Source organism: Solenopsis invicta, chromosome 1 (assembly GCF_016802725.1).
Source record: "Solenopsis invicta isolate M01_SB chromosome 1, UNIL_Sinv_3.0, whole genome shotgun sequence".
NCBI classification, from domain to species: Eukaryota; Metazoa; Arthropoda; class Insecta; order Hymenoptera; family Formicidae; genus Solenopsis; species Solenopsis invicta.
Genome location: NC_052664.1, coordinates 31,843,334 through 31,864,713, shown reverse-complemented (window position 1 = coordinate 31,864,713; position 21,380 = coordinate 31,843,334). Strand labels below are relative to the sequence as shown.

The following is a 21,380-nucleotide window of genomic DNA, read 5'->3' as shown; positions in this document are numbered from 1 at the left end:
CTAATTAAGTCTCAAATTAAATTCTTATTAAGTTTAAATTCGAAAATATTATTTTGTAAAGTAATTTTTAGGGGCAAATCAGCATGATGTACGCGTAAAGCAATCATCATAAAAACTAGCAATTATATACAATATGAAACATGAATAAAACATTTAGTATTAAATACAGTGAATAATGCTCGAATGAGATACATGATTATTAAACAATAATTACTATAGCTGACAGTTCATGCATCGTAAACATCGTAATGTACACAGCATGATGTAACAACGACCCATTTTAACATCTATGTCTTACTTGTTTATCTGCCATTGTAAGCATTTCGACAGGGATATTCATATTTATAACAAATTTGTATTGGCAATAAAAATAATCCCTTAAAGGGATATTAATTTCTCAATTAGCTATTTAAACAATAAATTGCATGTCACAAAATAAGAACTACATGATCTTAGATAATATTACTTCTCTTAAGAAGATTAATAAGTAATTATATCTACATGAAATATTAAAGCAAATACAAAAGTATTAGAAAAAAAATCATGAAACAATTTTTTGCAATTTTTTAAATTATCTTTTAAATAATTTAAATCGAGAATAATTATATTAATATAAAGTGTAAGACAGAAATAAACAGTAGATAAATAATAAAAATAAAACAAAATAGATATAAAAAAATTACTCACGTTGGGATCCTCTCTAATAGTATCCATTGAGATCGATGGCGGGTTTGATGTTCCAGATGATACATTGCGTAGTATAGACTCGCTATTTGCATTCGAATCATGAAAAGAGACTCTTTTCATAGACGCTGGCGGTTGAGAAGTGGGAGGTAGATTGGATGTGGTCGAGCCGTTTGATCTAAGAGCACTTTGCTGAGACATAACGGCGTAACTAGAGCCTCGTTCTGGTGGCGGGGGTGCAGCATCGTTTTGCGAAGCTAAAATAAAGAAATATCTTCAGTAAAATAATAAGATTACCGTCTAAACCAAATATGTAATATATCTAATGAATACAACAAAAATATACTAAATCTTTTCTTAGCGAGAAAAATATTTCGGAACAATTTCTCTTTTAAAAAATATGAGAATGCACAGACTCGATGTTTGATCTACAGGTTTTAAAAGCAGCTTTAATCTACTAACGCATAGATACGTTGGGGCCATTAATAATCAAGTTGTCCAAGCGCAACATGCTGGGGTGCAGCTGGCTGCGCGAATGTTGACTCGGCTGATATGTTTGTTGTTGTGATTGCAATTGTTGCTCCTCCTGCTTCTTTTGATTCTCCTCATATTCAGCCTGTTTCCGCTTCACCTCATCCATTCTTCGTTGCAGTTCCCTGTCTTCCACGGAATGCGGCATACTCATGGAATAGGACTTCTGACCGGAATTGAAATTGCTAAGAGGTGCGCCATAATTGGGTGCTGACACATGCTCTTCGCTCTGGCCTAATGCCGTTTGTTGCTGTTGCTGATTTGGTTGCACGTGTAAACCACTGTTTTCCTGGCCAGGACCACTCATTCCAACATTCTGAGACGCCGTTTGGCTAGACAAAATGTGAGCGTGGCTGCTAGTGACAGGTTGGGTGCTAAGAGGCTGAAGTTGCAAACCACCTCTCAAAGACTGGTTGCCTGTAATCGTTCTTGATAAAATCGGTGGCTGTAGAGTTCCTTGGACAGTTCTATCCTGACTGGCCGCCATTCTCAACAAACCCTGAACCCGCTGTACACTTTCGTTGTCTAAATCGTTGCTCTCTTCGTCATCGTCTTGATTGGCAATTTCCTCTGCTCGTTTCTGGAAGTCTCTTTCCAGTTGAAGAGCTCGCAATTGCTCCTCTTGCTGCTGAGTCCGGTGCGTTAGCGCGCTTAACTCGGCGATCTGCTGATCTCGCCATAGTCGGGCAGCTTCTCTCCTACGGGCTTGTTCCTGAAAATATCAACGTTACATAAATATTTTTAAAGAAAAATATAATATAGTTACAAATCCCAGAAAATTTTTTGTTATAGATGAACTTGTTACTAAAATTCTTAGTTGTATTACAATTATCAATAGAACAAAAATTTCAATGTAAAAAACTGAATTTAGATCAAAATTATTACTCTAAAGAGATTTATTCGTATTTATTAATGCTACTATTCAATTATTATTTCTTTATTAATTACTGTTACCTTCTCTTTTTCTTCTCGTTGCCAAGGATTCGTCGCGCTATATTGATACTGACGCGGTTGCTGCATGGCACTGATTCCTCCCGCAGGGTAATAACTACCTCGTGGTGGATCTTGCATGCTTGCGGTATACCTGTAAAAATTCTTTCCATTACTAAGATCAAATTTAATTATTGACAAGCAACTTCAAAAATGTTTTAAAATACAAACCTTGTATCGGCTTGCTTATACAAAGGATGCGTCGAAGTATTGGGTGGCGGTGGTGGTGGACTATCGCTAAACGTATCCTCAGACGGTAGAGCTGGTCTCGTGGGCGGCGCTTCCGACGTCGTCGTAGAGTGGCCCTCTCCATTTTGCGCACGATTGACGACATTGTCGTTCCCGTACTGATCAACGCGCTGTTCCATATTGCCATTCGGATAATGCGGACTGTTCTGCGAACCGGCGAAATGTCGGTTCTGTTCGGCATATGATTTAGTCTCCTGATTGTTCGAGTCTCTGCCAAGTAGATTCTCATTGGGCCTTGGCTGCTGGCCGCGCGCCATTGCCTCATTGCCTTTCGGCTTGGGCATCATCGGGCCATATTGACTTCCGATTACCGGATAACGGTTGGGATATTGATTGTATTGGCCGTACTGACCGTACTGCGCGCTATTATATTGAGTATATTGAGTATCCGGATAATTGTAACCAGGCGCATTTTGTCTCGCTGCATAACTAGAAGTCGTACCCAGACTCGACGTGGAACCGAGCGGTCTCGGTGAACGTACATTCAAAGTATTCGGTACTTGTTGAGTAGGAGGACCCGCTACTCGAGTGCCGATGTTGTACATCGCCGGCGGTCTATGCTGATTAAGCAGCGGCGCGCCACCGCGCAACTCTCGTCGACGAACCTCCTCCTGCATCTCCTGCATCTTCGCTTCCTGGCGGATAATGTCGCGCGAAGACTGAGAACGTGGTGGTCCTCCGCTGTGCTGTTGCATCTGATTGCTGATCGCCGAGTAACTTTGTTGCTGGCCTTGGGCGACGTATGCAGACGTTGGACGGTCTCGGATATGGCCGCTAACTTCCATGGTAGACGGACGATTCAACGAGTTCTGCGAACCCCTCAGGGAACTCTTTTGAATGTGCTGAGGGTTTCTGTAAATAGCGATTAATTTAGAAAATATTTAGAATAAAACAGTTAAGAAAAATTGTAAGGTTATTCTAAATTGATCTAGAAACATAACATTTGAATTCTACGCACATATGATCAAATGTCAAATATGACATATGAGAAGAGTACTTAAAAATAGAAAAATATAAAGGCAAAGTTGTACAAAATTATATACTGTATATCTATACCTGTCGTCTGCCTGTTGTGGACTGATTTGTTGCTTCACTGTCGAATCTTGATTTCGATAAATACTCAGATTCTGGTAAAATCGCTCTGCTTCTGTACCCTGTGCATTCGACGGTGCATTCACGTGCGTCGCATTTGGATTTAAATTGGGCGACGATTGTTGCCTGCTAACCAAGCCAGTGGGTGGTAAAGTTCCAATTCTCATATCATGTAAATTATGGCTCGACCTACATGCACAAGAATTCATTATTCTAACAAATATATCTTCATTCTTCATGATATTTTACAAACAATATGTACAATTTACAATAATATTAGATGATAGACTGAGGACATTAACAGATAATGGAAAAACTGACTGAATTAAACTTTCAATTATAAATTCTATATTTTTCAAAAATTGTGCTGTATAATTCTTAAAAATTATTTCTCATTTCCTCAGGATAAGTTGTATAAAACTTTGTTTAACTTCAAGAAAGCTAAAGATATATTAAAATCTGCAGTGAGAACAATTTCGATTGAGTTGAAGATTGGATGCTATTTACCTGGAACGCAAGGAAGTTCCGCTGGTAATTGTCGCCATAGGGGGTGGTTGAACAGGCGGTGTAACACTGTTGCTGGAAGAAGCTCTGCTGTATCCGGGATTGAATACCTCATGCTGTTGTTTAACCTCGGTTCCCATATCTATGTAAATCCAGTTTTTTATGTACAAGCGAATAAACGTATCTTTGCATAGTCTTTTACCAGATATATCTTTATCTTTTTTAAATCATTATAAGAGATAAACATTTTCTTATGTTTAATCTATCTAAGTGAAATCAGATGAAGCTGTGATTCGATAAGAGATAGACGGTCCTCTTATGCTAATCTAGATAGTGAACTCGATAAAGCTGAGTGATTCGGGCATGATGTGCACACACACACACACAAAGCTCGCTCTTACTTACTATGCAATGCCGGCACAGACTTGCTGCTGTGGATTTGCTGAGGAGTGGCGTCGTGTCCAAGCCGCGACGGTAAATCCCGCTCGCTCATGCGACGAGGACCTGCGATAGCCCAAGCGGGTTCACAAAGAGACAGCTTTGAGTTAATGCATTGGTGAACACGAAGGTGCCGAGGCGCGACAATAAAATGATCACTCATGCACATACGCAAAGCATTTGTCGAGAACGAAACGCTCTCTTTTAGATCGTCGAAATCTAATTTTGACACGTTGAAAGCGGTGGAAAAAGAAAATGTCATATGGTCAACGATAGACAATGGCGAACTAAATAAGTATGTATATGCATTATGATATTGTTTCAATAAGGCTATAAAATAATTCTCGTTGACTCAATGTTAAAGTACTGATATAATTATTTAATATTATAAAATGAGATATATTTGTAATTTAAATAACAGAAAAATATTGCATTGGATTTTGCAGAAAAGGTTGTACATAATAATATTTGAATATATAGTTGCTATGTATACGTTTGCATATGTGATTAGTTTGTGAGTTTGACTTAATGTGATTAAGTTAATTAGAGACAGAAGAATATATACAATAAACTAAAGAGTCCTTATTTTGTCACAATTACTGTGCGTTATAATTATAATTCATAATTAAACAATCGCTTTTGACATAAAGCTCTGCTTTCCATGCACATAAGTATCTACAATTATGTACACGCAATATCAAAGGTATTGCTAAATATATTAATTACTCTAAGCACATAGCAATGGAACGAAAGAAAATACCCGAAAATTATATTGATATATCATGCTTGCGTACTAGCAGAACATCGTGATTATTATTATGGAGTAAAAATATATTGCTATTTTGTATTTTATAATTTGCAGGATGACACTTGCAAATCCATTCTTAAACAAGACAAAAGTAGATCATAAAATCAATTTAACATAAATTATATGTTAATCAATGAATTTGTATCAAAAACTGATCAAATTAATTTTTTTAGTTTATTCAAATGTTTAACTTTTTTGAACTTTGTTTAGGAAAAAAATTGTTGTGCATATAATAAAATAAAAATAATATTCTGAAAATTTTATATTACATTATATCAATGATCTTATAAAAATAATTTAATCAGCTTTCGATTTGTCGTGTGATAAAATAATGTATTGAAAAAAAATGTGAGAATGATTTATGTTGAAAATCTTTCGGATACCACGGTTGCGTTATAAATAAATAAGAGCAAATGCAATGTAGGTATATAAACAGATCTAATAAATCGTGCGACACTGATCCGTCTGCGAACGTCGATTTTCCATTCGTCTCATTCAAGCAAAATAAAAGTGCTTGAAAAAAGAAAAGTTCGACTAAATGCACATTCAACGTATAACACGTAGTAGTAGCTTACGCAAGTCGAATCGGTCATCATTTTTCAGCGAGCTGATCTCGCGGAAGCTCCAACTGTCCCTCTCCGAATCGGACTTTCGTCTCGAAACGTCAAGCTCACTCTGAGATTTCCGTTCCATTCTCAATTTTTGTCGTTCCACGTCTTTTCTCTCGTTTCCACGCGACAATTTAAGTTTGCTACTTTTTAATCGTTCATGGCTTATGCGCTTTGTGCGAAGTCCTTTTTTCGACATACAGTCAGATCTTTGTACTTCGGTAGTTCGACCTAAATTTGTCCGTCCATCTTGCTTGTGTGATTCTCTTTCCGATTCCAACTCTTCGAGCGACAGATGACGATTCCATCGCATGTCTTCCTCATCCTCGGAATCTAATTTACCATCAGAAAATTTGTGAAATTTTTGGACTTTAGCAGCTTGAAGCCTCCTCAATCCTTTCTTCGATTTCAACTCTTCGAGAGAACGATGACGATGCCATCGCATACTTCCTTTAGGACTCGAAATCAATCTATTGTAAAACTTACAAGGTGAATCAAAATCTTCGCAAAGACTTTCGGAGGATCGTGTTCGATCATCAGAATCAGATAAAAATCTGCTGTTTGAAATACTTTCATAACTTCGCGTTAACTTAGTGAACTTGTCGTGAAAATCGATGTCTCTCTCAATCTCTTCTTTTCCATAAATTGTAGCACCGATTAGATTGCTTTCACTATTACAGAGAGGTCTGGCAATTCGCATTCGTAGAACGTTCAATTTGTTATCACCCGATCGTGAATAGGCGTTCGCACGTAGGGGAAGCATCGACGAACTCTTCGAGAAGCTGTCGTTGGAGCAATTCTTAGCGGTAGAATGAGAAATGTCTATGAACAAGCATTTGGGATGTTTTCTGCAATACTGATGAATCTGTGACCTGATATCTTCCGAGGATAGAGAACTTTTCGCAACGTTTGATAGCGACAGCACGATGGAAGAATGAGAAGATAAAGGGGAACGAATAGAAGGCATGGAAGAGGATAACGAAGAATCAGAGGGTTTCTTCATTTTTTGAAAGTTATCATCCGTATCGATCAACGACGACGATTTCTCTCGAGGCGCCGCCTCTAGTTGATTTATCAAATTTGGCTGAGTCAAATCGCCAACAGCGGACGCTCCGTTATTTTCATTTTTTGTAGAAACGGCAGGAGCTTGCATCAGATCTTGTTCAGGTATAAACAAAGGCGCATTGATGTTATCCAGATTTGAAAACTGCTCGAGTTGTTCTGCGATTACTTGCTGCTGCTCGAGGGAGAGTTTAGAGGTGCTATCTTTTTCAACTGGCATTTTTTGTCGGTTTTTTGCTGTAAAAAAAACTTGAGACTTGTTTGCCACATCATCGCTTGTTACAGTGTCATTTTCAATTTCTGCTTCTTTTTTTATGCCAAGAAACACCTGATCTTTATTATCATTACTTAATATGTCCACTGATGAAATTGAACTTTCTTTAGTATCAACTTGTTCATTCATTGGAATTCTTGCAATTGTGACTCGCCTAGCGCCACAATGATGAAACTTACATTCCTCGATTGCAAAATCGCCGTCCGTTTCAACGTCAACTAAAATAACATTGTTGCGTCTCCCAGCTGAACAAATATGAGAGTTTTCATCCCCTTCTCTTGCCAAATCTGAATCCGATTTATATTCTTTTTGCGCGTGACAAGGTCGATGCAAATGTTCATCATTCTTATCCGGCGTAATGATATTTGGTTCCGATACGAACTGACGGGAACCATTCAACTTGGTCGATTTGAATTTGATCAGACCAGCGTCACCAAGTTTCGAAAAATGTTTCGCTAGCGCTGCGACTCTACCGCATCCTAAGCGCACTTCTTCCGGCGACTTCCAACATTTCTCCGTTTTAGATTCGTCACTGGACACATCGCTATTCAGTCCGCTCAAATCGAGATGCAACTCGGGCATTATCGTATACATCTTGGGAGTCGAGATTCCTTCTTCGGTGTCTCTATCGGCTCTACTCGATGCGCAATCATCATTAATCGTGGAACTGGACTCATCCGCGCAATCTTCAGAATTGGAAATGTCGTCTGATTTATCCTCACACCGTTCACCAATGTTCAACGTACATTTCGTAGTATTATGTATGCCTTGAAGATGCGAGAGATCATCCGATTTAGATTCTGTAAAAGAATCTGATCCAGGAACAGCGTCTTTGACAAATAATACTGACTTATTTGCAGAAAACGAATTAGTAATCAATGAAAAGTTCGGATTGTTACGCGTATCTATCTCAAAATTAGATTCAGGAACACATAAAGTCTGTTGCCTATTGCGCTCTACATTTATGCGTATCTGAGAATTTCTAGGATTAACATTGTCGTCACAACCGGTTTTAACACAATGCTCACATTTATTACTCGGCTTTACCTGAACACATTCAGATTCTGTTAAATTAATATCGTCAGTTTGATCAATATAGGGTATAATGTCGAAAAAATTTGTTTCAAAAGCCAGCGGCTGCTCCAGCAATTTGTAATCTTTCGTAGTTCCCGCATACTCCTGTGGCGGAGTGGTGATTCTTTCGAATGGATTTAAAGTATCCGAATAATTTGAATTACTCGTCGCGGCTTCACCTTGTTCCGTGTTACCTTCTTCTTCCTCTATGATTTTGTCATCGCTCTCGTCACTCTCATCTTGATATATAACGGATGATACCTCGTTGTCACTTGTGATAGAAATCAGAGGACAAGGCATACGAGGTCTCGAGAGACGTACGGGAGATACGGTAGGGGTGGAAGGACGATAAATGTATTCTCTCTCGTCGACGGCGCCGCGGTGCGCCTCGACGGGATAGACACCGAGATACGCGCTTCTCTGACGAAAGGTGGAGAACGGATCTTGCCGCGTGGAACGATACTCATCGACGTCGATTCGTGGAAAACCTCGATCGACCTGATTACGATAAAAAGATGTCTCAACAACGCATTGAGATGGAATCGCACCTGGTTGAACTAAATCCTGACACGGCGCCTGCTTCGGGTAGGACAATAAATCGCCCATCGAGTGTGACGTGGCTGGCTGATTATTGGTGGTCTCCGTTGCCTCTACCGTTGGCTCTAAGAGCTCGGACCTCGGCCGAGTCTTACGTGCTGCATGAAACAAGTGGTTAGTCAAGCGTTAATAAAGCGGGCAAAGCAAAGCGAAAGGCGTTATTCTGACGGAACGGTTATTCAGATTAGAAACTGCCTGTTAGCGATAAATCTGCCCAGTATTTCGTAGAAAATAGTATCTTGCCGGTATATGTGCTCAAAGCAAGAAAGTGATAAGCTTGACCGATTAAACAAATTATTCTACATATCATTAAATTAATTTAACATATAATAAATTACTTTAATTGCATCATGATTTCATAATAGAAAATTTTTTATGCTAAATTAATAATTGTTTTACTGTCTCAAAACAAATAAATTATTTAAATTTTTCACGGCAAAAAGAAAAGTAAGCAAATTGAACTAATATTTTGTACACATTACAGATTGAATAAATATATTTTCTGTGTTTTATTAACTAAAAAGCTGGTAGAATCCAAATATAAGATTTTAATTATCTTTTTCTTGCTTCAAAAGTTATTTAGTTCAAAAAATTATGATATTAGTAATTAATCTTCAAATTTACCTCTTGCCATCACAGGAGAAGGTTGAGATAATAACGTTGCGAGTCCGTGGTATATAGCACCTTGTTTTGCAACTTCCAATGTCACGATTGGACCAGTGCGCACGAGATACTCGGCAGCTCTGCGTAAATTATTAATATATTTTAAATATTTTATATATATTTTATAAATTATATTAATTTAAATATTTTATAAATTCATAAATTATATTAAATTTTGTGTGTGTGTGCGCGCGCGCGCACACACACACACACACACACACACACACAGAGAGAGAGAGAGAGAGAGAGAGAGAGAGAAATAAAAGAGATGAGATTCATTAAATTAAAACTATATTAAAGTTTGCCGTACTTTTCCTGTGTAATTCCAACCAGACTTTGTCCATCTACTTTGAGTAATTGATCGCCTGCCGTCAGTCTACCATCCTGAAAAACAAAAAAATTTATGATTACTTAATAACATGAAAATTTCATATCATAAAAACTAGCTTTCAAAATTATTTCTTAGGCTGTGTTCCAATATATACTATCCATATTAAAAAAATCTATAGTTACATATGTTACATATACAATAAATTCTCAGTATTGGCAATGTACTTTGGACGTAATTTTAGTTTGTTTTTATATTCAATTTTTATTTTATAACTGTTATTAAATAATATAATTATATATATACATATACTTTATTGTTTAAATCATCTTATATTTTTGTTTAAAAAAAACTTGTTAAATCTTGAAAATGTTATCATGCAAAATATTATTTAATAATAATTTATATATATATATATTAAATAGTAACACATATTTTAAACACGATTTTAATATCATGAATAAATAAAGTATTTTCAAATAAACTGTTACTTACAGCATCAGCAGCACCACCAGCAACAACGCTTTTGATGTAGATACCTAATCGATCTTGACCTGCGCCCTACGTGTACAGAATTAAATAGCAGATTTAATATAATTACATAAATTATAATTGTATTTAATAAGTATATAAAACTAAGGATATATACCTTTGCTGCGACTATGCTTAAGCCCATGCCATTGGTACTTTTATGCAATTTAATGACATGTATCTCAGGTTGAGCCTGATTTTGATTGATATGGCTCATATAGCCACCTGATCTATTACTCATTGCGCTGGGACTACGCAACTGAAAAAAAATTAAAATAATATATACATAAAAATATTTTTTTACAAAATATTTATATTAAAAAAGATTTGAAGCATACATAAAAATAACATTTAGAGAATATACATATATTTGTAGAATTATAAACGCTACAATTTGCTTACTAATTAGTTTTTAATTAAATATCTTACAAAGATTTTCTAAATTGTAAAAATTTGCAGCTTACATTATTGTGATGGTCTATCATATAAATAGTCCAATAGCCACTACTAGTAGGTTGGGCCGCCATTCGACATAAACCGTCTCGTTGCAGAGGTGCCAGAAATTCCGCTAGTCCTGGTGGAACGCCTCTTATTACTTCGCAGCTATAACCATCCTCGGGAAGTAGTAATGCTAACCCTAAGACAGGTTCCTCTTCCAGTCTTATTTCACGGCCGTCCGCACGCGCAAGTGTATCCGCAACACTCTCTGCTACCTGTAATACATAAAATTAATTGTTGAGACCATAGTGACACATATTATATAAAATACTTTTATCACAAGAAAATATAGACGCAGATTATTAAATGTACTTACTCTCACTACGTTCTCGATTAACTCGGCAGGTAGCCTAGGCTCGTCCGCGGCCGGTTGATATTTCTGTAGTAACGCCCTCACCTGTAGAGAATTCAATTTAAAGCAGGTCGAGCTTAGGGTGGCAAGCTCCTCAGCATTGTATTTGGGAGCTTGCAATAGATGAGTCGCCTGCATAATCGTCGCCAAATGGCATTGACTGGCAAGTTCCAAGCCTTGCCTCTCGGCCCAAGTTTCCAGTGCGTTTAGCCTCGCTTTGAGTCTGCGTCCGAACCATCTGACGCACAGATTTCCATTCGAGACGAGGGTGTTAAAGGCGGTGGCGTTGATCGCATGAAACAGATGACTAAACAGCTGTATCGTCAACGCAGCATTGACTCTGCAACGTCGTAGTAAAGCCATTGTATTTGAGAAGATCTGTAATACTCCAGCTTCCTTTGCTGGTTCGTCTGCGTCCGCCATGAACTGCGTCATCGCCGGCGTGAGCTCTAAAGTGACGCAGCGCACCAGTGAACCAAAGGCCGTGTGCACCGCATCTGCTAAAATGTCTTGTGCACGTGTAGAAAATGCACCTACATGCCGATCACTTTTCAACATATGTAGCAGTTCCGAGCCATTCGCCAACCAAAAGGCCAACGACGATGCGTCCATGTAACGTTCCTGGAAATATAAATTTTTCTTAGACATTGTTTATACATACTAATTATATTCATTTGCGTGTCGTAATCATATTTTTTTAGATATCTGAACTGAAGCATGCTGTTTTTTTAATATATGTATATTCATTAAAATAGTTCAGAAACATTTCAAAGTTTACATGGGCCATTTTCAAATCAGCTGTTTTATTGCTCAAAATAGAAGGACAAAAATATTCACGTTGAAATACCTGGATAACACGTTGGATCATGGTAGCAACATTTGCCAACATGACGGTAAGTCGATGCGCTCTTTCTGTGGGCTGCAATTCTGGTCTGTAATGAGTGCTAGCGCGATATCTTGCGCTGAGATAGAGGGTATAAGTTGGCGCCAACTTAAATTGTGGTGCCGAAGGCTCTACATCGGTGATGACAGCGTGGAGAAACGTTTCCTCTGTTTCCTCGAGGAACTCCAAGACTGCTGGCAGGATTGGATCCGTGCCTCGCGGTTGCCGATCGTATTGTGAGAGCCTGCCAATAATCGGTAGGCGTTAATTTTCTTTCTTTGGTTTCAACTATTCAAAACTTGAAAATTTTTTTCAAAAGTAAATGTTATTAATATTTCGAAAAAAAATAGTTTAACGATGTAAATTCATACAATGTTACATTTTACGTATTTTTTCCCCTTAAATATATTCTATGATGGATTGCTATTCTAAAAGGCTTGATAATTGCGCAAAAATGCGTAATAATTGTGCATTAAATAAACTGAAAAACTTTGCTAAATCGGCAAGTAAATATAAAGCGATTAAAGAGAAATAAGCTTTTAAATGCAAAAATAATTAAATTACATCAAGCACACTTCTTAATTATTTTATAAAAAATTAACAGAATTTTCTCAAGAACAGTTTTTCATATCATAATTGTTCTTGATAAAGGCCTTAGTATTATAAACAGAGTTCTCTTCGTTATAAATAAAACTCTATTTATATGTTAATAATCTCTATGTATCTTTTTTCAACAAAGTCAAGCATTATAATCCGTCGTAGAATCATCTTTCCGGTTTGCTACCTGTTGCCGTCCCTACTGCTGCTCAGACTAGCGGTCTCCACGTTTCCATCCAGGTCGAATGTTGTCTCGTAATTGTGCGTGGGCTCCGGCGGGTGCGTGGGACTACGAGGGCTACGAACTGCTGCGACAGTGGATTTCGAGGGACTCGACGGAGCTACTCGTTCTTGTGTCTGCCCCGGGATCTGACCACCGCCGTTCGGTGTTCCAGATCCCGGATGAAATTTTTCCGAGCTGACGTCCTGACTGGTCGCATCCGGCGAGCGTCTATCGTTACGTGCGTGCGAAGCGAACGTCATGACGGGAAAAGCAAACGTAAAGCACATCGAGCGAAATAAATATAAATGGAATGGAAAGTAAAAAGAATAATACAAATTTGTGAGAAAACTGCATTTTGATTCATTAGCGAGATAGCCCTCGAAAATAAAAAGGGAAATTTTTAGATGACAACCAGATTAACATCAAAGATTCTTTTAATTCTCAATGTAAATTTTTTTCTTATTTAGTACAAAGATTTGCTTCTCAATTTATGTATTCTAACATTTATTAAAAGCGTTCCGTACTTTCATAATCAAAGTATTAATAAATAACTTTAAGTTAAACTTACTTTAACTTACTTTAATGACTAAATAAAAATTGTAATCAACATACATGAAAGATTTAATGCAATACGGCAATAAAAGACTATCTGATAATAATTATAACAAGCTGAACATGTATACTATTGTTATAAGTGCACTCAGATTAAAATACATAAAAGAACATGTACCAACTCAATTGCAGTGAACGAGCAACATTCGTGCACCACATCTATTCTCGCCTTATAACGTCGAGGCAAAGAAACACGAATTTCGACTTACCGGTCGTAAGCGTAGTCGATCTGTTTGTTGGAATCGTGTCTCTGTCTAATGCGTTCTTCCGGTGCCGGGTCGATGAATCGAAAGGTGTGCATTCTGCCGAACTTGATGATAGCGCCATTCTGTAAACATGCAACATCGAAGCTTATTATTATAATTGCTGTTCAATTATATCGCTATGCGATATATTAAATTAAATATTTCTCTATTTGTTGCAATCTGTATTAAAGATGCCAAGCTACAATACAAACATACAAAAATACGAAATACAAATACGAGTATATGCCGATTGCAAAAACGGATGGAAAACGTACCTGCAGAATAGTCGTCTGATGTATCCTCTGATTGTTGACGTACGTGTGCGCGTCTCTGGAACACGGCGTGAGGGTCACGATATTCTCGGTAAAAGCTATAACGCAATGCCTGGGCATCACCGTTGGTCCTGGCAGCGTCAGCGTTTGCGCTTGCACAGCTTGCGGTCCTATCGGTCTCTCCGATCCGACCTCCGTGACATTTGGCTGTAATCGATGTCGTACTCCGGCGCCGTTCGGAATATCGCTGCCATCAGGATTAAGCTCCAACAGGAATGGTAGCCTCTCGTCCTCGTATCTGTGAAAAGCAGACGCGATTTTTGTCAAGAAGTGTGTTAAAGAATTAAAAATCTGCTGCGAATTATATAATCAAGTATAATTAATTAATATACTAGAAATGTGCAACTCGAGATTTTTTTCATACTGAACCGACTCAAATCGAATTTTATTTCTTTGTTCGAATCCGAATCGAATCAAATCAACAAAATTTTACCCGAATCAAATCTAATCGGATTAAATCGTTGGAACATAATTTTTAATTAACGACATAATTATTGTTAGATTGAATTTTTATATGTATAGATAATAAAAAAAAATGTCTATGACAGAAAAATATTATTTATATGATATAAAGTAACTTTAAACATAATTTGATAAGACTGTCATATAAGATTGTCAATATAAATAATTCGTATTTGAAACTCATAGATTCGAAATTTCCTAATAATTTTTTAATAGTTTTCTGATAGTTCAAATAGTTAAAAAAATTGTTCTTAAAATTGACGTACCTATGATCCAGCTCGTTCCACTTTCCAGCTGGTTTCTTTTTACGTTTCCGCGGCATGTAATCTGCGGGCCTCCTCCTCACGTGAAACATAATAGAACCTGCAATAAAAGTGCATACCGTAAAGTTTTTATTCAAGTACATCAAAAAAGGACAATCTGTAGTACCCACAATACTGGTAACAAAAGGTTACGTGATCCAAATAAAAATGTTATTAATACTATTCAAATAATTTATTTACCTCACACAAGTAAACTTTACTTATTTAAAGTAAATATTATTTTGATATAAAATAATAATTTGAATAATATTAATAACATATTTATTTGAATTAAATAATCTTTTTTTCTCAGTGTACATATTCATGTTCTAATACATATATAAATTAAAAAAGTTCATATAATTTATAATACATTTCATAAAATGCTGAAGAATACAAGTAATAAATATTATAATAAAGACATTTATAATAATTCGCCGAAGTACAAAAAATATTTCAAAAATTAATGTACATAATAAAAAAAAGGGGTCAAATTTTCTAAAATTGATAATAAAATTAATATTAAAGAATTAACAAAAAAAAATAGCTACTAAATAGTCAATAAATAAAAATAGATAGGCGCAATAAAGGGCATCAAAGATTTTATCGATACAGTTCTGGGAATGGCGAAGGGTGAGAGTGGGAAGAAAGAAAGGAAATAAAAAGGAGAAGACTGCTTCCATCAGCATCGTATGGACGTTCGTCGTTGATTTAAAGATGCATGACGTATAATAATCGCGCATGAGAAGCTTCGCGGTAAATCGTCGAATTAGTATGATGGGATAGATAGCGATCGTGCATTTTTCTCGCGTTACAGTACTGCCGCGCGTTTCCTACGCCCAACGCACGTGTGCGTGCTTCAAAGCACACGGTGGCTTCTCACGGAAGAAAACGGAAAGGGAGAATGACTCTCGGCTTCGGGTCAGCGCGCCGCACAGTCATTGCACCCGCCGTCGCCGGCGTTTTCATCACGTTTTCCCTCGTCCTTACTTCTGCAAGCGGCAGAAGTTGCCTCGTGCTTTCGGCAGCGATTCGGCCGTCGAGTATAACACATTTCGACAAAAAAACATCGCTTTCTCGCAAACCCGAGAAAGAGAGTATTTCGTATTCGTAGTTTTCTCTTGTTTCGCTCAATATAATTCCAATCTACAATCTAACGTTCTAACACATCATAATTTTGCGAAATTCGAGTTTAAAGTTGTTTAAAAAAAATTGATTTTTTATCTATAAGTATGTAGCATACGACATGTTGTAAGTTTCATTTCGTTCAAAATTATTTTTAATCCTTAAAAAAAAATTCTGTAGAGATCATTTAGATCATCTAAAATTATATTGTATCAGATAAAATTTATTGTAAAGAGAGTTGCAATGATTAGAGGATCGTCTATAGTTATTTTTATTTAATAATTCTAATAAATTTTTAGACATCGAAAGAAATTTATTAATTGTAAAGATTAACATTACAAAGATTATCGAAAATCAAATATCGAGTTTATCAAAGTTCTAAATCAAATTGTAACTATAAAGTTTATTATCCAAGGATAATCGAATTTAATTAGCTTAAAGTTTCGAAGACATTTAAAGTTTTTGGGAATTATAAGCATCCGATATCCGAGACAGTAGTAGAATTCAACAAACTTAAATTTGTATAAACTCGGAACAATGTACGATTTTAAAGAGATTAATCGTGCAATCGGCTTATAATCAAACTTCGCAAACTATGAACGTTTCGTTGAACGTTGTCCAGTCGTAGATTCAAATTTGCTTCAACTGCTCCAAAGTTCAAAATACTGAAATTTTTGTTAAAAGCACACGGGACACTCACCTAACATCACCTCCGCCTTGCCGCTTCGGCGTGGCTTAAATGACCAAAGTCCAATCATATAACACTTCTAAATCGATTCACGGACAACATGGACATATAATCACGAGAAGATTTCTATCCAAGTCACAAGGTCGCGATCGATACTTTAACAGTTTTATGTCAGTGACACTTCCTATAGAAAACTATCGTTTATCCCATGACGTGAAAAAGATAGACCTAATGGAAAATGGAAAATTTAAAGATCATGTAGAAAGAGACGAAAAATAGTTAACAATAAAAGAGACACTTGCATAAGTTAGAGACAAAGAAATACAGCAACTGCTTTCCGTTTTTACTCCACCTGATGTTCACTACTTAACGTTAGACACGTTCAGACTATTTTTATTCTGTTTATCGACATCAGAAATACCGTTGCAAAAATACATCTTTCTGTAAAACGCGTCTTTCACTTCTTTATTTAGAACGTTATATTTTTGATTAATTTAGTTTAACAAGGACAATGAACGAAGTGCAATTTTATTTCGTATTTCCTATTATTGTCAATCACGTTATTTCTATACTGAGTTAAATACAATAAAGGATTTATTAAACTATCTTTGCGAGATCAATAGCGAGACATTCACCGTGCGAAGAACTTATTAAGAAATGTTCGTGAATAAGATATTTATAAACGATGCATAAAGTATTACAAAAGTTTATCGTTCGAAATCGAAGTCGTATTATAAAGCGATAAGCATGAAAACAATTGGTTTAATAGGCCAATTTTCCCCGAGGATATCGCAAATGATTGTACACTTTATGTCAATTTTCTCAGAACGTCAATCCATTTGCCGATTAGCGTGTATTCTTATCAAAGCGATGCAAAGTACCATTTATAAAATAAAAAGTTCTGAGAACAACATTCAAACTTCGTTGCACGTCATTAAAATGCACCTGTTGCGATTTGTACATAGCATAATCTTTTCAGTTCACGCGGCAGTAAACGCCAATGTAACGTTGCAATGCGAAAGATTTGTATACATTACGGAAGCATTAACTTGATACACGTACCTTAAGCAAACATCAAATAAATAGCACGATATTTGAACGACAATCTTGAATTAAAAAATGATCGCATATCTTTATATCGTATTGTAAATCTTTGTAAATAAATCTTTACATTACTCCCATTCACTGTCAAGATTCTTGTCACGGATAAAAATCGTTTGATTTAAATTTCCATTGATTTTTTTTTGCAGAAAAATTAATCAATTGGAACAAAATAATTTTCCGATCAAAATTGCTTAAATTTTATTGTCGTCTCTTTTCTTGTGTAGTTTATCACTTTATAAATTCTTCACGCGGCATATTGTTTCTATCAAATTGTCCAACAAATTGTACTTCGTTAATATGTAAAATCCAATTAAATAAGAAGCAACACAAAAAAAAGAGTAAAAAAAAATATTGGACTTCAATGAGATTAAAGATAACGTAATTAAGTAACGAGTTTCACACACACGCTATTGGGAATTAATTAGTCATATTTGTAATTTATACATATAAGCGCGTTAATATATATGTATTTAAAGATTGTTTAAAATTTTGATATATATATTTTTTTTTTTTTAAGCAGATGTAAATTATTGTCAAGCACATTCGACAAATCGCGCACTTTTCGAGAAGATTAATAGCTGCATTTTTAATTTATCTCTTTTTTTTTCATTTTAAGCACATTACGAAAACAACCAAAAAATACAAATTGCTCGTACGTAATTATTCGCGTGAAACAATTATACGCGAAAGCGAAAGCGAAAGGAAGCACCTTTAATAATGTCCATGACGCGCAGGACGATACTCTACGCGGCTCGCCCGTTAAAACAACACTGATGTGTAACTTCTTGTTACTTTCCCGTACAACACACAGGTGTATATAGAAACAAGAATACGTGCACACGTGAGACCGGCGCAAGCGTGTTGACGAGTGTCCCTTGCACTACACGGAACTATAGCAGCCGCTTCATTTATTCGTTTGTGAAATTATTTATTAGCTTCCGCATTATATCGGGAGGGATTCATGCGACGGTTAATTTTTAATGGAAAATAGGGACAAGGAAAAAAAGAAGATATATGCTCATAATTAGCGTTAGATCATATATATATAATATATATAGAAGCATTCATGCAAGGGTTTCAATTTTTTACCAAGAGAAAAAAGAAAAATTATCTTTTCATGTAATCAGCAGGCAATAACTCTTCTTTTACTAGACTCTCTAAATTACTAAACTACCGAATATCGATGCTTCGCTATTTCTCTTGATTTGGTCTTTGATGCCTACTAAAGATATTTTTAACGACTGCATGTGATCCTGACACGATTCTGTTAACACGGATTTATGAAATTTTTAATATTATTTACTGTAATTATAGACACTAAGATAAGTAAAAATTTTTCGTCAATTAAATAAACAAAGAGTTAACATACGTTGATTAAATCATAATTAATATCTTACAGATAATGTTATCAAATTTCGCAATATCAGTATATGACTAATTCCCTCAAAAAGAAATTTTGTTTTATAAGAATCTCGTGAAATTAATTTAATTTCTATATCAGAGAATTTATGTGTGTGCTAAGAAAAATATTCTTATGAACGTTTCCCATTCATATCGGCCCATACAAAAATCGATTTGAAATAGTACGCAATTTTTCATGTATAAAGGTTATCTATAAACTGCCTATTTAAGAATTCTCGCATTCATATCCTTGAAACGTATATTTATGTACAAGCGGATCCACATTGAATCAGATGTACTGAAATATGTCATTATTTCTTGCTTTCTCCTCTTTATATTTGTGTATAACAAGACTTGAATTTATATAAAATTTTAATGTAATAACTATCATTTTTTGTAAATAATTTTTTTGATTGGAATACATTGAATTCATGATGTTAAGGCAAATCTTTCTTTCAAAATAGTTTAAAACAAAAAATTTGGCAATTAATCATTTAAAAATCAATCACATTTGTTTATACACGGTTAAGCAAGTTTTTAAATAATAATGGATTTATACAATACTTTAAATACTTTTCTTTAACTCATTCTATTTCTTAAGAATCTCGTACAAAATTCTCTCTCTAATTTCCTGAGAGCTCAAGAGATATAATCGGATTATTTAATTTGTAACAATCTTTGCAGAAGTTACGATTCCATGAGAAAATACTAGGATAAAATTTTATCATAGAAATTAATTTATTTAAGAAATTATTTTAAACTGATTACTCTTCGAGATTATTTATCTTAACCCGTGTAGCAGTTCAAATTTCTTTAACAACATAATTTAGAAATTCTCAAATATTTCTAATTAGCACATCTCGTAATTATTTATTAAAATACTCATTTCAATGTTACATACTATAAGTACAAGGGAAGAAAATGTTCATTTATACGGCAAGAAAGTCCATACATCTACGCGTATAAAAAATTTGTATGAAATTCTTCGTATTAAAATGATAGTTTAAAGTTCAACGGCTTAACCGGTCTAGATGCGATCCGAGGCGTTTCATTCGGAAATCGTGGTTCGCCATCGCCGCGCTCGCAATCGAGAAACTGGAAATTTCGCTTCGACACGGAGCAACACGCATCGAAACGATCGGGATCGGTGCACGCGACTATTCCACCAGGCGGAAAGGAGAAATTACCCCCCTCCCCCTCCCGAGATATTTTTAGAAAAACGAAGGTGGCACGCTAGTGCTCGAATGTAGGTCGACATATAACGCAGGTCGTTCCGGCGTTTTATTGATTTTCCGCGGACCCAATTCCGGCATGCACACGCCGTCGTCGCCTGGTCGCCGACTTACCCCGTCGCGCGGTGCGTACGAGATACGCCACGCACGTAAAAGATCACGTAAGATCGGCGTGCATCCGTCCCTTGACCGACCCTTCTCGGTCGCTTTTGAAACGCGTAAAACCCGTCCAATCCTAAAAAATGCTTAAAGAAAATCTTGGTCGCATACAACTACATCCCGTGTGTATTTTCTTTCCCTTTCAAAAATTAATCTTCTTTTTACCACCTATTAAATAGATAATGGTTGTCTTAAATCGAAAGAGCTTTATATCGCGAGATAAAATCGACATTTCTTTTCGAAATTACGACGATCTTGTCACAAATGGTCTATATTCTGTAACAAAGCTTCATATATGTTTTAATAAGATCTGATATTATCTCTTGGGCTATTATCTTTTAACACAATGAGAATATACATGCAAACGAGACAGGCTGCAAACCTTATTAACAGTCATTAAACGAAAAAACTCAGTAATACGCAAAATTTGTATATGTAACGCAATATTCGTATGTGAAACATAAAATTTTATCGCTTTTAACGATCATTCTTTTTCAGTAAAAAGCAGACGAGTATGGCCGAAGAGAACATATGTTACAGAAACAAAATAAATAGGAAAAGAAAAATATGATTCTTGCCGCTAAGTCATTTTCAAGTTTTCAACTGCTAATTTACAGCGAAGATGTTGAAATAATATATTTTAACAAATGAACATTGGCTAACACATGGAGAATCACATCAAAAAGAAAGTTTTCAGTTTTATATGCGTCATGCATGATTCGGTCAGCTTTA

The 21,380-nt window shown here is 35.8% G+C and overlaps 1 protein-coding gene across 12 annotated transcripts in view; it reads right to left on the bottom strand.

The window, feature by feature from the left end:
• The window catches only part of LOC105198059 (afadin), a 54,246-nt gene that overhangs the window by 6,265 nt on the left and 26,601 nt on the right, over positions 1-21,380 (bottom strand). For 3 of the 12 annotated variants that reach the window (XM_026134404.2, XM_026134403.2, XM_026134408.2), the window contains 19 exons: positions 14,904-15,000; positions 14,119-14,413; positions 13,808-13,926; positions 12,951-13,214; positions 12,131-12,410; positions 11,248-11,904; positions 10,898-11,146; positions 10,552-10,692; positions 10,398-10,463; positions 9,885-9,958; positions 9,536-9,654; positions 5,872-9,009; positions 4,456-4,554; positions 4,054-4,192; positions 3,511-3,735; positions 2,377-3,306; positions 2,170-2,299; positions 1,147-1,927; positions 688-941 (listed from right to left, as the gene is read on the bottom strand). In XM_026134404.2, coding sequence (XP_025990189.1) covers positions 688-941; positions 1,147-1,927; positions 2,170-2,299; positions 2,377-3,306; positions 3,511-3,735; positions 4,054-4,192; positions 4,456-4,554; positions 5,872-9,009; positions 9,536-9,654; positions 9,885-9,958; positions 10,398-10,463; positions 10,552-10,692; positions 10,898-11,146; positions 11,248-11,904; positions 12,131-12,410; positions 12,951-13,214; positions 13,808-13,926; positions 14,119-14,413; positions 14,904-15,000 — 8,057 coding nt within the window. Of the gene's footprint in view, positions 1-279; positions 307-687; positions 942-1,146; positions 1,928-2,169; positions 2,300-2,376; positions 3,307-3,510; positions 3,736-4,053; positions 4,193-4,455; positions 4,555-5,871; positions 9,010-9,535; positions 9,655-9,884; positions 9,959-10,397; positions 10,464-10,551; positions 10,693-10,897; positions 11,147-11,247; positions 11,905-12,130; positions 12,411-12,950; positions 13,215-13,807; positions 13,927-14,118; positions 14,414-14,903; positions 15,001-16,764; positions 21,370-21,380 lie in introns of those variants that run through there. The other 9 variants (XR_003268653.2, XM_026134406.2, XM_026134407.2 and 6 more) reach the window with 9 other exon arrangements.